The following is a 15,912-nucleotide window of genomic DNA, read 5'->3' on the forward strand; positions in this document are numbered from 1 at the left end:
AACTGCCCCAGTGGGCAGTTCCAATGAGTGACCAGGAGAATAAAGATAGTGAGGTTTCCCTCTCTCTCTCTCTGTCTCTCTCTCTCTCTGTCTCTGTCTCTCTGTGTGTGTGTGTGTGTGTGTGTGTGTGTGTGTGTGTCTGTTGGTAGTGGAAGGAATTTTTTTTCTAAGTGTAAACTTCAGTTTTATACCAAGGCTGAGCTCTCCTTAGAATAAAGCATTAATTTTGGGGCGTGTGGGTGGCTCAGTCGGTTAAGTATCCAACTTCAGCTCAGGTCATGATCTCAAAGTGCGTGGGTGTGAGCCCCCCGTCAGGCTCTGTGCTGACAGTCCAGAGCCTGGAGCCTGCCTCAGATTCTGTTTGTCCTCTCTCCGCCCCTCCCCGACTTGCACTCTGTCTCACCCTGTCTCTCAAAAATAAATAAATGTAAAAATAAAATAAAATAAAAAAAGAATAAAGCATTAATTTTTGAAGAGGAGTGTGTTGTGTGTAGCTTAGTATTTTTGAATCATTTTACTTTGTGAGTGGATCCACTTCCCCTTATCTGCCTTCAGTTATAATTCTCACCAACTTAAAAAAAACAGAATTACCCTTACTCATGATTGTAAAATTTTGGTTATGGCTCAGGCATTGCATTATCAGTGGGGCCCAACTGAAGTGATTTTGTACCCTGCCCCCCCCCCCAGGACATTTGTTAATGTTTGGAGATTTTTCTGGTTGTCACAACTTTAGGGGGAGGGGGTGTGCTCTTGGCTCCTAGAGTGCAGAGGCCAAGGTTACAGCTAACGCACAAGAATTCCCTCACAAAAAAAGAATTTTCTGGCCCTAAATGTCAATAGTGTGAAGGTTGAGCAATGCTGGATTAGAGATTTCTCATCTTTTCTAAAGAGCATTGCTTTGCTTTCAAGTTTAAATCTGAGATGCAGTTAGGGAAATTAACAGGTTAATTTTCTTTGGACTTGGCAAAAGTGTATTTTAGGGTTACCTAAATGTGTGCCAATATTTTAATACGGAGTTTAAAGAAAAGAAATTGTCTTCCAAAACGCAGAAGAGAGTCCTGTGGTTATAGTAATCCAGCTTTAGGCTTTCCTGCACTGTTGTTACTCATGTAGCCAGTCCAGGCACCGGCATTTGGAATGTGTGCCAAATTTACTTACGTAACGAATACCCCAGATATTTAGACTTTTTAGTTGTTTTCACAGTAGCAGATTTGTAAAGTCCAGCTATTCTTTATTTTTTGTGTTTAACTACAAGATTGTTGACGGTGTTTATATTCCCTAATTGTGCAATCTCTTTATTGAAATATATATATGTGTGTGTGTGTGTGTGTGTGTGTGTGTGTGTGTGCGCGTGTGTGTGTGTGTGTATTTTAATTTTTTTTAATGTTTATTTTTGAGAGAGAGAGAGTACGTGCACACGCGGGGCAGAGAGAGAGAAGGACACAGAATCCGAAGCAAGATCCAGGCTCTGAGCTGTCAACACAGAGCCCGTTGTGGGGCACAAACTCACAAGCTGTGAGATCACAACCCATGCCGAGTCGGCCGCCCAACCAACTGAGACCCACCTAGGCACCTCATATTTTTTAATTCTAAAGAAAACTTTTACTCCTTTATTTGCTTTGTTTTGCAGCATTGCTTTGTTACTTAATTACTTATGGTTCATTTAGGACAACTTAATTTTTCATCCAAAGTTAGTTACAATAAATATTCATTTGCAGGTTAGCATTTTTCCCCCCTTTTCAATGACCCGATGTACACTTTTTGGCCATTTAAATTCTATTTGTCTTTAAGGCATGAGGCACAGTAGGCTTTTGATTCATTGTTATTTTACGATGGTGTTTCTTAGGAAAAAAGTGGTTGGCTTGTTTATTTTTAAAATGGATTTTTAATTATATAAGTAATGTATAGAGACTGTTCATTGTGAAGAAATTGAATAATAGAGAAGTATTTAGAGTGAACATTTAGAGTCTCCCCCCGCCCCCATACCATTTCCTTTCCTGAAGGCAGTTAATATTAACAACGGGTCCCATGGAAAGACATTACATGCTCATAGATTGGAAGAGCAAAGTTAAAATGTCTATACTAGCCAAAGCAGCCTACATATTTTGTGCAGTCCCTATCAAAATACTAACAGCAGTTTTCACAGAACTAGAACAAACAATTCTAACATTTGTATGGAATCACAAAAGACCCTGAATAGCCAAAGCAATCTTAAAAAAGAAAAAGCTGGAGGCATCATAATTCTGGACTCCAAATTATATTACAAAACTGTAGTAATCAAAACAGTATGGTACTGGCACAAAAATAGACACAGATCAGTGACACAGAATAGAAAACACAGAAATAAACCCTCAGTTATATGGTCAATTCATCTTCGACAAAGCAGGAAAGAATATCCAATGGGAAAAGGACAGTCTCTTCAACAAATGGTGTTGGGAAAACTGGACCACCACATGCAAAAGAAAGAAACTGGACCATTTTCTTATACCTTACACAAAAATAAGTTCAAAATGGATTGAAGACCTAAATGTGAGACTTGAAACCATAAAAAAACCTAGAAGAGAACATAGGCAGTAGTAACCTCTTTGACATTGGCCATAGCAACTTCTTTCTAGATATATCTCCAGGGAAACAAAAGCAAAAATAAACTATTGGGGCTACATCAAAATAAAAAGCTTATGCATAGCAAAGGAGATAATCAACAAAACTAAAAGGCAGCCTTCGGAATGGGAGAAGGTATTTGCAAATCACATATCAAATAAAGGGTTAGTATACAAAATACATAAAGAACTTATATAAAAACTCAACACTCCCCAAATCACTAATCCAATTAAGAATGGACAGAAGACATGAATAGACATTTCTCCAAAGAAGACATACAGATGGCCAAAAGACACATGAAAAGATGCTCAATATCACTTACCATCAAGGAAATACAAATCGAAACTACAATGAGATAATCACCTCACACCTGTCAGAATGGCTAAACTCAAGAACACAAGAAATAACAGGTGTTGGTGAGGATGTGGAGAAAAAGGAACTCTCATGCACTGTTGGTGGGAATGCAAACTGGTGTAGCCACTCTGGAAAACAGGATAGAGGTTCCTCAGAGAGTTAAAAGTAGAACTACTCTGTGATCCAGCAATGGCATTAATGGGTATTTACCCAAGGAATAAAAAAACACTAATTCAAAGGGATACATGTACTCTTATGTTTATAGGAGCATTATTTATAATAGCCAGGATATGGAAGCATTAACTGATGAATGGGTAAAGAAGCTATACATACCGTGGAATATTACTCAGCCATAAAAAGAATGAAATCTTGCCATTTGCCATGACATGGATGGATCTAGAGAGTATAATGCTAAGCAAAATAAGACAGAGAAAGACAAACATGTTATTTCACTCATATGTGGAATTTAAGAAACAAAACAAACATGCAAAGGGAAAAAGATACAAACCAAGAAACAGATTCTTAATTATGGAGAACAAACTGATGGTTACCAGAGGGGAGGGGGCTGGGGGCTGGGTGAAATAGATGATGGGGATTAAGGAGGGCGCTTGTGATGAGCATGGGGTGATGTATGGAATTGTTGAATCACTGTTAAAAAAAAGGGTTCTTGCTAGAGGCTAACATATTCCAAGTAAAAAGGGAAAGCTTATGAATGTTATTAATTTTAATCATTTTTTTCACCCTAATAGAAACAAATGATGTTGGAGCTCCATGAGGGACATTTAAGTAGTACACAGATGCATGAACTTGGAGTATGAATCCCCTACTGAAAATAAGGATGATGCCTTTTATTGGCACAGCACATTTAAACTTTGAACCCATTCTACAGTACTTGCAAAAGTGTCGTTATTTGTGTGCAAATTTTAGTTTTCTGTTACTTGTTGACAAATAGTGTCTTTTTTCATCTGCCTACATTTCCTTTGTCTGCATGGCTGGTTTCTCTGGACAGGTAGAGGTTTGGCCTGCGTATTCTTATTCAGTGTCATGTTCATGTAAGTTCTTAAATCTTTTTTTTTTTTTTTTATCTATTCCATGCCAAAGTAATGACCTCAGTTCCTGTACTTAAGAATTAAAATTAATTGGTGCTTTTAAAACCCACTTCTTCCAGGCAGCTAGACATGTAAAAATATATGAAAAAGTTTTTTCATTATTGATTTTACTTGATTTTCTTATGAGTTATGAGAATTAAATATAAAATCCTAAGAGGCTGTTTATGTATCTCTTATCGCCAGTAATGATGTCTTTGGATTCAGGGGCTTCAGGTATTTTGTATTGTTTCTTTTTCCCTATTTAAATTCTTTTGTGGTGCGGTATCCCTGCAAAATCGTGCAGCTGTCCCCAAGGCCCACACAAAACTCTGTCTTACGTTTACCACTGCTCCTCCCTTTCAGACACTCCTGTAGCCGCTTCCTGCTTTGTGCAGACTCTCAGTCCCTTGCCCTGACAATCCCATTGCCCTTTAAATCTGACTCCAGCTTCTAGTCGTGCCCTCTCAAATCCATCTTCTACAGTGGTTCAGAGTTCCGCTTCTGGAAAGTATGTGGTTGTCTTTGCCCTGGTAATAGAGAGTGCACTCATAAACATCCTAGCTTCTGCCCCTTCCTTGTTCTGAAGCCCCTCCTGCACTGTGCCCCCTGTCCCCACCCCCTCCTTCCAGAGCTGAGTGGGGTGAGGAAAAAAACAGTGTAGTGGATCACAAAGACCCCACATTGGATAATTGCCTTTCTCCGGAAATGTCACTTGCTTGCTAGGAATTCACATCTTCCTCTTCTGAGCTCATCCTTTAAGAATAAGCTTGTTCCACAAGCAGTCTTTCGTCTCGCTCACCACCATACCCCCCAGCTGATTATTCCCTCCTCTGTGATTCTACTACGCCTCGTTCATGCCTTCACAGTCCCTCATTTCAGGCCAGTTTTTTTTTTTTTTTTTATTAAGGCTTGACTGTGTGTCTGTCCTCCCCCCCTGAGGACTGAGCTCTTTGACTACAGGAACCCTGTGTGGCAAGCAACAAGCAAGTGGGTGTGAATAATTGGTTTGTAGGTGCCTGCAGGCATCTTACCAGTCACATTTCTCTACGAAGTTGGGTCTCTAAAATCTAAATGCCCGCTTTCATAAATGACGGGACCTTGTATAGTCACACCCCTTCCTTCAGTTGCTGAGCACTCAGAGGCACACACTGGCCTGCTGTGCTCTGGCCCAGCCGGTGGAAGGGGATACGCGGGAGCTCTGAGACATGCAGAACCAACCAGGCTTTGAAATTACTCTGGAAGGCACTTCAGAGTAAAAACGCAGTGGTAAATACCTTGTAAGAGTAACCTGCAACATGGCCGATCTCACTTTTTTCGGGTAACATATACCTGATACAGTGATTTCATAAGGTCTTTTTCCCCCCTCACTTTGAATGCATTTTACTTTACTAAAGGGAATATTGGTGCATTCTAAACCTTACATTTAAGAACTCTTGTTAGTTTCAGATGATAAATGCTGTAGCAGTGTCATTGTTGGTCTTCCCTGCTAAACGACGAGTGTTTTTGAGGTTCATGAATATTATAAAACCAAACAAAACAGAAGCCTCATTACCTCAAGTTACTGTTTTAATTCTGGTTTCACACTTCTTCTCGCCTGTGTCTTGGGCTAGAAATTGCTTAAAAAGCTGTGGACATTCCAACAGATGGGGAAGGAGTGAGATAAAATGCCAAGAATGTAGCTGTCAACAAAATCCTGGGAGGTAGTTGTGTACTTTGGAGTCTTATTGTCTGAAATCCAGAGTTACCAAGCTTCAGATTTCCTCCGTCCCTAGCTCAGGGGCCAGGCTGGGAGATGGGGTGCTTCGTTGGTTAAAGGAGTTGTTTTTATGACCTTGCACTCCTTTTCTGTGACCCACCGACAGGTGTTATCCGTCTCAGATGCGTACAAATAATGCCTTTGAGCAGAGATGGTCAGTGTAGACATTTTGGCCCTTCCAAACTCGAATATTTGATCCTTTGGTTTTCAAAACTACCATATTATTCATTTTCTATTTGTTTCAGAATTTTGTGAGTGTAAATAAGGATGTAGTTTAGGACTTACAGTTTATTTATTTTGTGTCTATGAAATAATGACAGTGAATTTAGAAGTTTACTAGTATTTTAAAATGTTTTCTATTGCTTCAAAAGAGCCGAGGTCACCCGAAGAAGTGAGGACATTAGAAATTACCCAATGTGAACACATATATAATATTCAGAATATATATCATATATAACATATATGTGTGTATTCTGTAAGTGAATGGAGATGGATAAAAAAATTAAATACTCATTACATTAGAAACTCAGAAGTGCATAAGTTGAGTGATTTTTTTTAATGGGGAGAGAAATAATTTTCATGTAAGCTCGTGCACTTTCTTTGGAATTTTTCTTGTATGATTGATTTAAAGATGAGCAGACTCTGGGTGCTTTTTCAAAGCGCAGGAAACACCTGCCACAGATAGACTGAGACAATAATTTCTTTCCGGGGGAAAGGGGAGGCATTGGAGGGTGGAGCAGAGCTCCCCATCTCCCACAGCTACCTGCACGCAAGTGCTAGCTAGAATTGCTCTTACTAACCCATTAATGCCCCCACAGGGTGGGGGGTTCTGCGAGAGGCTGCTGCTGCCAGGCCTTTCTAAAGTTCGGGCCTTCCCTCATTTACTGGGTTTCCTTCTGCTGAGCTGAATTCAGGAGATCTAGTAGCTCTTTCAAGCAGTTACTTTTAAGAACAAGGATTAATGTTGGCATTAGTTAAAAATATTAAGCTGAGTCATGCCAGCATTCACTCTCTCTGAACTTGGAAGTGGTAACTCTTCATGGCTTAATTTTGGTAATAAAGCACTTGGTTTTGTAGATCTTAGTAATAATAGCTAGGCTTTATTGCACGCCTGCTCTGTACCAGGCCCTGTCCAAACACTGTCTCTGTTTTTCTAGAGGCAAGGTAGTTGTTATTATTCGTATTTTAGAGATGAGCTGCTGAGGCTCAAAGAAAAGAAGTGAGTTTCTCAAGACCTTGTGGCTGGTAAGGGGCCGACCTTGGTATTTTCACTTTCATCTTCTTATCATGGGTCACACACTGCTTCTCTTAGAATTCGGTGTGGCCAGGATTACGTGAAGGGTTTTTAGTAGGGAAAACAGATTTTCAAATTCCTGTCTGTTCCTTTGTTACTGTTGGGATGATCAATTGGTCTTCATGGCTTGTCTGTTTCTGTTTCATTCCTCTTTTTTCTCATGTTAAAGTGTGTGAGAGAGAAGGAACAAGTGTGTGTGAATTGTGTGTCCTCCCCGTGGGTCTGTGTGTATCTGGGAGAGGGAGGAAGGAAGGGGGTTGATGCCACTTCTCACAAGCGCAGGACTGAGGCTGCTCGCTTCAGTCAAGGCTGGTTGTGATGAAAACCTCCATGGAGTGGAACGCTTCCACGTAAATTTCAAAAATCCCTGGCCCAGAAGACTGTCAGTTTTTTATTTTTATTAATTTCTTAATGTTTATTTCTTTTTGAGAGAGAGCGAGTGGGGGAGGGGCAGAGAGAGAGGGAGACACAGAATCCGAAGCAGGTTCCAGGCTCCCAGCTGTCAGCACAGGGGCTGACGCGGGGCTCGAACCCATGAACCGCAAGATCGTGACCTGAGCCAAAGTCAGACGCTCAATCGACTGAGCCACCCAGGCGCCCCTATCAGTTTTTTAAATTCAAAACTGGAGTTACTGAGTTGCCCAGTTATACAGCAGTAATGCTGCTTTGAATTCTTAAGTTTAGAATGGCGAGTAACAGTGCAAGAAGTGGCAACACATTAAATGGAGAGTTAAAAGAAAGGCTTTTATGAACTCTGTATATGTATTTGTAGCTTCTCTCTTTTTTCACTTTTATCTTTTTTAGATATTTGTAAAAAGTTTATTTTGAGAGAGAGAAAGAGAGCGCGAGTGGGGGTAGGGGCAGAGAAAGAGGTCAGAGAGAGAGAATCCCAAGCAGGCTCCGTGTGCTCAGCGCAGAGCCCAGCGTGGGGCCCAAACCCACAAACTGTGAGATCGTGACCTGAACTGTAACCAAGAGTCAGAGGCTCAACTGATTGAGCCACCTAGGCGCCCCTGCACTTTTATCGTTTTGCATCCTGCCTCCCCCTGCCCGGGGCATGTCTTACCAAGTAGTCCTGTATGGTAAGATCTTAGGGCGTGGAGCAAATGCAGAAGAGAGAGGTAATTGATCAAAATAATATGGAAGAGCAAGAGTGCATGAGCCTGTGAGAACAGGCTAGTGACAGGCTGAAGAACAGAGGGAAAGCATGCTTGAGGAAGTGCACAGCATAACTGAAAGAGTTTACAAAGAAGCCGTACTTGGAAGCATGTGTGGGGTGCAGAGTGTCAGTAGAGGGGGAGGCTGAAAGGCCTAAACAACAAGTGCTTTCTGCTCCCTGTCTTCATCGGAGGAGGGCCCTGCAAATTGGAAAGGTGACCATTCTTGAGGGGGCATTAGCGCCTAGATCAGGAGTTAGATGGGAAAACTACCCAGATCCTTCAGATGCCTAAATCAACATCCTGAGTAATGTGGGGATTTTACTCATGGTCTCAAGGCCACATTGTGCATCTTGTGAGAAAGTACCAGAAGAATGGAGATGATGCATGTCTTACTTAAGGGGGAATGTTATTTTCTAGAAGGCAAAGACCTGAAGTAAGCTTGGTGTCCGTTCCTGGCAGAGCTGCGGATAAACGGCAAACCAGAGATCTTCCACGTGCTTAGGAAGGAATGTGGTGGTCACCAGGAGTCATCACGGACACCACCGAGAACGCTTGCCCAGACTGATTTCCTTTAATTACTGCTTTCCTTTATTTATTTTTTGGAGGAGGGATGCTAGATTATCAGATACACAGATTCATAATCTTACATTTCATGTACGCTCGTTCGGTTCAAATAATGGCTCACAAACTCATTTTTGGCAAGTGTTGACTTCATCGCTAAAATACCTGAGAAATCTCTTCCGAACCTGTAAGAAGGAGGTGGCAAGCTAGTTAGATGCTAGTGTTACATAGATTCCCATATTTTGAAAACTAAGCCAAAACTTTGTTGAGTAATGAATGACATGGGTCTTCGTGAGGAAATGCTCAGGTAGGCACTATCACTGGCCCTATTTTTCACCAGAAAAAAACCCAAAACCCAACAACAAAAAATTCCCAAAGAAAAAGGACACCCCTGCTGTCAGATTTGCTGACAAGAGGCAGGGGGAATAGCTGACAGCAAAGTGGAGAGACTAAAACTTCAAATCATTTTGTTGGCTTTTTATGATTACATTGCTAGCTATAATTGTTAGCATAACTAGGCAAAATTTAATATTTGTAAATATCAGTCTTGAATTTATTACAGCAGTCATTTAAGCAATCGATATGAGATAGGGGAAATGTAATTTAGAGGTAGTTATGGGAATTTTGGAGTTTTAGCTAACCATAAATAATAATTGTGACTAATATATCTATAAACAAACAAATAAAAAAAGAAAAAAAAACCCCACAACCTATAATAAGAAAAGTAAAACTGAAACAACTTTAGGTGGCATTTTATCAGTGGAATAGCCATATGTGAAACAGCAGGTTCTATCTTGACCATTCACTCTAGCATTATTAGGGGAAGGGTAGTTGGTTCTGTGTGGCATGTTGCAAGGACATTAAAAAATTGATTTAGTGTCCTGAGCATGTTGATGAGTGTGGTGAGTGCCATAGCTGGATCTCACGTTCTAGAGACATCATTGAAGGAATTTGGAATGCTTAGCACCAATAGGAGACTAAGGGAAGACACAGTGGCTGCCTTTAAATCGGAAGGTCATCTTTGAACAGGATTGTAAATGTATCTCCATCCTTAGGGCTGAACGAGAAGCAAAGAATTGACAGGACATAAGGGAACAAGTTCAGCTCCACATCAGGAAAGCTAACAAGTGAGCCTGGCTAGTGACAGAATGAGAGGTCATGGGAAGAAATGATCATAACTTTGCTCTCGTACTGGAGACCACACTGCACCTACCTGATTGCATTAATGGCCCAGTTCCAATGTTACCACCTCTGTTTCTCCCTGCAGCATGTTCTCTTTCTCACTTGTTTCTGATCCGCAGTACCATACACTGTAGGGATCTCATTGGGTGCCTAGGAAATATTGGGTGAAAGCCATGCAGCTGACCTGTGGACTCTCTTGGGTTCCTAAGTCACACAGTGCCCAGCATAGAACTAGAGCCATCGATTGTGTTCCCTCCACCATGCTATTGATTTCTTCCTGCTTTGAGTAGCTAGCTTTTAGAGAAAAGTTGTTCTAAATCATAGGAGAACAAAAGATTTTTTAGCTAATTACACCTAGAAAAGCATTTTTCCTGTATTTTGAATTTACAATCATTGATATTACTCATGTTTAAGCAAAGTAGCTTGGTTCACTAGAGAGTGTTTTGAAATCTTTAGAATGATCACCAAACTGTCATCTCTTGAGGATTCTAGTCAATCATGAAGATCATTATTTTCAAATTTGGAAGATTTAAAGAAAGAAATGCAATAAATGAAAATGATGCTATCAAAGTTTTGAAAGGTTGCCTTTCTTCCAGTAGCGATAGGTCTTGAGATGCAGCGGGTTGAATGTCACTGAGTAATATCCCCCTTTGTTATTGTGTTTCATTTAGGCTGATTTGAAAGTCATTGAGAAGTGGATGGATGGTGTGAAAGACTTCTTAATGAAAGAGCAGGCTGTCCAAGGAGATGCTGAAGAGCTACAACGTGAGCTTGACCAGTGCTCTGTGAGTTTTGCTGATTTAGGGACTCTGCTGTAATAAATAACATTTTCTTCTTTGTTATTTGCTGTTATTAAAATTGCAAAAATATGACATGACAACAAACCTAGATAAAATATCTTTCATCATAGACCTTTTTTTTTTTTTAACTTTACAGTTATTAAAAGAATGACTGGTTATTTATATGTCCATGTTTTGGCTAGGGTTATTGAGTTCTGCATAGAGAGAATGAGAGCAATTTTAATTCATTAGGAGCTGCTACTTTATGTTCTGATGACAATTTTAGTGTCATAATTACCAATTTTATATTGTTCTTATTGTGCCACCTGGTGAGGCTTAAAGAAAAACATATTTAACATGTGAAATTTACCAGTAATACTGCATGCAGTTTGTATTTGGTGACATCATTAGGCTTCTCTGAATTAATTGAGAGGACCATTCCCTGCCGAGAGTCAAATATTTCCAATCTAATTTGGCAGCTGGCTATATGAAGTGCACAGGTGAAATGAATTTCTCAAGGTGCAGTATTGCTTAAGTAGTTAAAAGTCCTGACTCTCAAGTAGTCTGTTTTTATAGTATTTTCAGCGATGCAAGCAGACAAGTTATAGTTATGGCATCCACTTATATAGCAATGAACTCAACACTGGCTTGTTTTGTGTGTTCAGGCCTTTGTTAATGAAATAGAAACAATTGAATCATCTCTGAAAGACATGAAGGAAATAGAGGCCGACCTTCGAAGCTCTCCAGTTGCTGGAATCAAAACTTGGATACAGACAAAACTAGTTGACTGTCAAACCCAAGTGGAGAAATTCAGCAAGGAGGTAAGTTTTTCAACCTTGCTATCTGTGTTTAAGAGCCAGATAGCTTTTCTTCAGTGACTGAATTCATTTTATAGCCCATCCAATTTGAGAAACAGTGGTCTAGAATAACTGGTGGCAGGTTGGGGCAAAAAATGGATTTTTCTTTTCATTAGGGGAGTGTACTAATTTTCTAGTTTGGCTGCTTGGTGGGAATGAGCTTGGGTGTTCAACAAAGACCTAGAAAGGCAGAGTAGCTGGAACAGAATGAAGAGAGGAATTAGCGGGTGGGTAAGATTTGAGGTCAGAATGCAGGTGGCATGAATAGTATATGGCCTTTGAAGCAAAATTTTAAACTTTTATTTCAGGTATGATTTCACACAGAAAGCAGAGGGTCTTAAGCAGGGAAGTGATATTACCACGTGGATAATTTACTCTGGGAAAGCAAGAGTGAAAACAGATATTTAAGAGGTTATTGTTGTCTTGGCCCCTCAGACTAGAGAGATTGTGGTGGATGTCATGAGGAATGTTAGGTTTGGACTGTATTTTGAGAACAGAGATAAGAGTCTAGTAATGGATTAGATGTGTGATCTCGAAAAGGGAGTAGTCGGGAACAGCCGAGGGTCTGTCAAAGTTTCCACTTTGTATGGGTTGTGCTGCTATTGGCTGAAATGGTGGAGACTCGAGGAGAAGAAGCTTTTGTGAGGGCAGGTGAAACAATGATTTCCATTCTGGTAGGGTTAAGTGTGAGACTGAGACATGTAGATGGGGCTGTTCAGCTCTTTCTGCTGGAAAGAGGAAAGAGCAAGGCCAAGGGTGCCGAGAAGGAAGGGTCAGCCAGAGGAGAAATGCCAAGAGCCTGTGAGGTCTTGGGGCCAGGTGGAGAAAGCTTTCCATGGTGCCCAGTACTGAGGATTTTTGAGCCCAAGCAGCACTGAAAGTCAGGCTTTTGATCTAACAAGATGGAGGCTTTAAATGACCTTGAGAAAAGTGGATCCAGTGGCATGGCAGGCCAGAAAGTCACATTGGGGAATGTTGAGCAGACAATGGGAAGTGAGCGATTGGGTCAAGTAGTAGCAACTTGGAGGAATTTTGCTATTTTTCTATTCGAGGGAGCAGAGAAATGAGGTGGGAGAGGGGACCTGGGGATCCAAGGAGGTATTTTTGTAATTTTAATTTTTATTATTTATTTATTTAAAGTTTATTTATCAAAAGAGAGAAAGAGAGAGTGAGAGAGAGAGCAGGGGAGTGGCAGAGAGAGGGAGAGAGAGAATACCAGGAAGGTTCTGCACTGTCTGTGCAGGGCTTGATTCCATGAACCGTGAGATCATGACCTGAGCCAAAGTCAAGAGTTGGATGCTTAACCGACTGAGCCATGCAGGTGCCCCTATAATTTCTAGAAATAAGGGATGTTACAGGATATTTGCATGCCCAAAAAGAAGGACCTTGCTTGGAGAAGATAATTTCTGGAGTGAAGTCTGTCATGTGAGAAGGCCAAGAGCCCCTCTACCAGTGAGAGAATTGCTGTTGGATAGTTTCTCCATGGAAACGGAAGGAAGGCAACCTGGGTACAGTAGGAGATCGATGTAGTTTTATGATTGCTTCTGCTTTGCTAGTGAGGTTACACAAAGCTGAAGTGGGTGCAGAACGGGGGAAGTGGGAGGAGAAGGTGTGAATGCAGAAATGTTCCAGACAACCCTGTAGATGGTACCTATCTCTTCATGTGATATTTTTTTGGTTAATGCTTATGTAGGAAAGACTTATATTTGCATCCTTGAATGTTTTGTTTTCATTGTTTTCCCCCAAATTCCTTACTCTGAATATGTCCAAACTTCAAGGAAGGTTTAGGTAGTGGTAGAGGGAGCAGCTGTGGGCCCATTCCTTAATTTGCCAGTTGTTAACCTTCTCCCACATTTGCTTTCTCTCTCTCCCTCACTCTCTTCACACATAACACACAAACAGGTCTTTTTCCCCCTAAAAATGGACTTTTGACAGGAATTTGAAACTATCATGACACTTCCTCCCTGAATACTTTAGCATGAATACTAAATACTAAATACTTCACTCGTGAATAAAGACAATCTTCTACAAAACCACAAAACCATTGCCACACTTAAGAAAGTAATTCCATACTGTCATCTCTTCTGGCCAGGTTCAAATTTCTCAAAGTGTGCTATAATCTGATGGTTCGTGCTTGCATTTATTGAGATTTGGAGGCAAGTAAATAAGGAAAATGGTTTGAGAGTGCCAGCAAGGAGGAAAGAAAGCAACAGCTAGATACGTACATACATATGTATAGACATAGATATTTAAACCTGTGCATCTATCTACATACATACATATGTGCATACAGATAGGACAACAAAGAAATAATTATGAATTACTGTTGATTCATTGTGCGAGAGTAAATGTGTGGGGAATTTTTAAGTGTCCTCAGCACGGAGGCAACCATGTGTTGTGTGAGTAATTATCTAAAGCAGTTCCAGAGTATTGTGTTTCATTGAGTAGTATAAAGGTGTAGATGTTTGGGGCAAATATAATGTGGCCAAATTTTTGTTTTGCTAAGAAAGGATGGACATATGAAATCAACAAATAAAAACAGTCTGTCTCATCTGTTATGTCCATGATGCCATGAAATGAGGAACATTTTAATGCCAAAAGATAGTAAATAACCTCAGGATAATCAATTATAGTTTTGAGCTTTTTCTTTTCTTTTTTTTTTTTTTTTAAAGTTTATTCCAGTGTCTTTCTTTTTCTCATTTCTCTCTGGATCTGTGAGAACTATATAATTGTCCAGTGTCTGGAAACTACTAGTAAGGAGAATTTTCTGGAAGTGGAACCCAAGGAATCTGTATTTCTATGTATTTTTAAAAACAGCCGTCCCATGTAAAGTGCTAATCACCAAGACTTCGGAACCAGGGCTGTGTGTATGGCTGGCAGTAAGCTCCTCAAGTGCCATGTGGGGCAATGAAATCAAAGCTCCTGTTTGGCCCCACTTATTTATTTAAAAAATTCTTTTGAGTTTGTTTATTTTTGAGAGCATGAGAGAGCGTGAGCTGGGGAGGGGCAGAGAGAGAGAGAGAGAGAGACAGAGACAGAGACAGAGACAGAGACAGAGACACAGAATCCAAAGCAGGCTCCAGGCTCCGAGCTGTCAGCACAGAGCCCAATGTGGGGCTTGAGCCCCTGAACTGTGAGGTCATGACCTGAGCCAAAGTCAGATGCTTAACCGACTGAGACACCCAGGGGCCCCTGTTTGGCCTCTTTCTATTTTTATGGCTCTGATCCTGCTTGGAGAGTGGGAACAGGAAAGCCTCTAAGGATTTTGCCTTTCTCTCATGAGAGCCATCCTGTTTCTACACTGGCTTTTGTTCACTATCAGCTTTGCAGCTGAGCAAGCCTGGCAAGGTGACTCTGAGGTTTGATTTGAGTCAGAGGAATATCGAATAATGAGGTGAACGCTGGGTGATCTCTGTGGGATGGTACCTTCTCCCACTGTGGACGTCAGTTTGTGGTTGGAGGGAGGACCTCTCAACATATTTTTATATGAAATATTTGGTTATCTGAAATATATAAGTTATTGAATGAGATACAGATCATACCTGTTTTTCTAATGTAACGTTTTCTGTGTCTTTGTGCAATATACAAGTATAGTAGATTATCAAAACCAAAATTTTGTACAGCAGTGTTTTATAGGAGAAAACCAATTCTTTGGTTGCTTCCAGGTTTTTTTTTTTCCATAATAAACAATGCTACAGTAAATTTCCTTAAAATATATGCTTTTATTGTTGCAGGTTAGATTCCTTCATTTGAGATTACTCTGTCAAAAGTTATACATTTTTAAAATTATAATAGATATTTCCAGGTTAGATTAATATCCAACATGTGGTGTAGAGTTATAATTATTATAATTATTGTTATAATTCTTGTTTTCATTGTTGCTTATATTCTACAACATCAGCACAAAATGTATAAAGGATTTTATCTGAATGTGAAAACAAGGCTCTTTGTGGAAAGTTATCACTGTGTCCTTAGATATTGGAAACTAGAACTTGACATTTAATGTTTCAGCATTTGTTTATTTGGGTGAATGGCTTTTCCTTTCCAGATTGCTATTCAAAAAACTAGGTTGTCTGAAAGTCAGGAAAAAGCAGTGAACCTGAAGAAAGACTTGGCAGAGATGCAGGAATGGATGGCCCAGGCAGAAGAAGAATACCTGGAGAGGGATTTTGAGTACAAGTCACCAGAAGAGCTGGAGAGTGCAGTGGAAGAAATGAAGGTGAGTCTAGGCCGGTCAGTGCCCGTGTAAATAGGCTTCGTAGCTCCCCTTCTCCCTTACA

The 15,912-nt window shown here is 40.4% G+C and overlaps 1 protein-coding gene across 6 annotated transcripts in view; it reads left to right on the forward strand.

Annotated features, from left to right (window-relative positions):
* UTRN (utrophin) overlaps positions 1-15,912 on the forward strand; it is a 478,053-nt gene that overhangs the window by 124,593 nt on the left and 337,548 nt on the right. For all 6 annotated transcript variants that reach the window (XM_043592533.1, XM_043592535.1, XM_043592534.1 and 3 more), the window contains exons 23-25: positions 10,668-10,781; positions 11,441-11,596; positions 15,681-15,851. In XM_043592533.1, coding sequence (XP_043448468.1) covers positions 10,668-10,781; positions 11,441-11,596; positions 15,681-15,851 — 441 coding nt within the window. The remainder of the gene's footprint in view (positions 1-10,667; positions 10,782-11,440; positions 11,597-15,680; positions 15,852-15,912) is intronic.

Source organism: Prionailurus bengalensis, chromosome B2, assembly GCF_016509475.1.
Source record: "Prionailurus bengalensis isolate Pbe53 chromosome B2, Fcat_Pben_1.1_paternal_pri, whole genome shotgun sequence".
In the NCBI taxonomy this organism is placed as follows: Eukaryota; Metazoa; Chordata; class Mammalia; order Carnivora; family Felidae; genus Prionailurus; species Prionailurus bengalensis.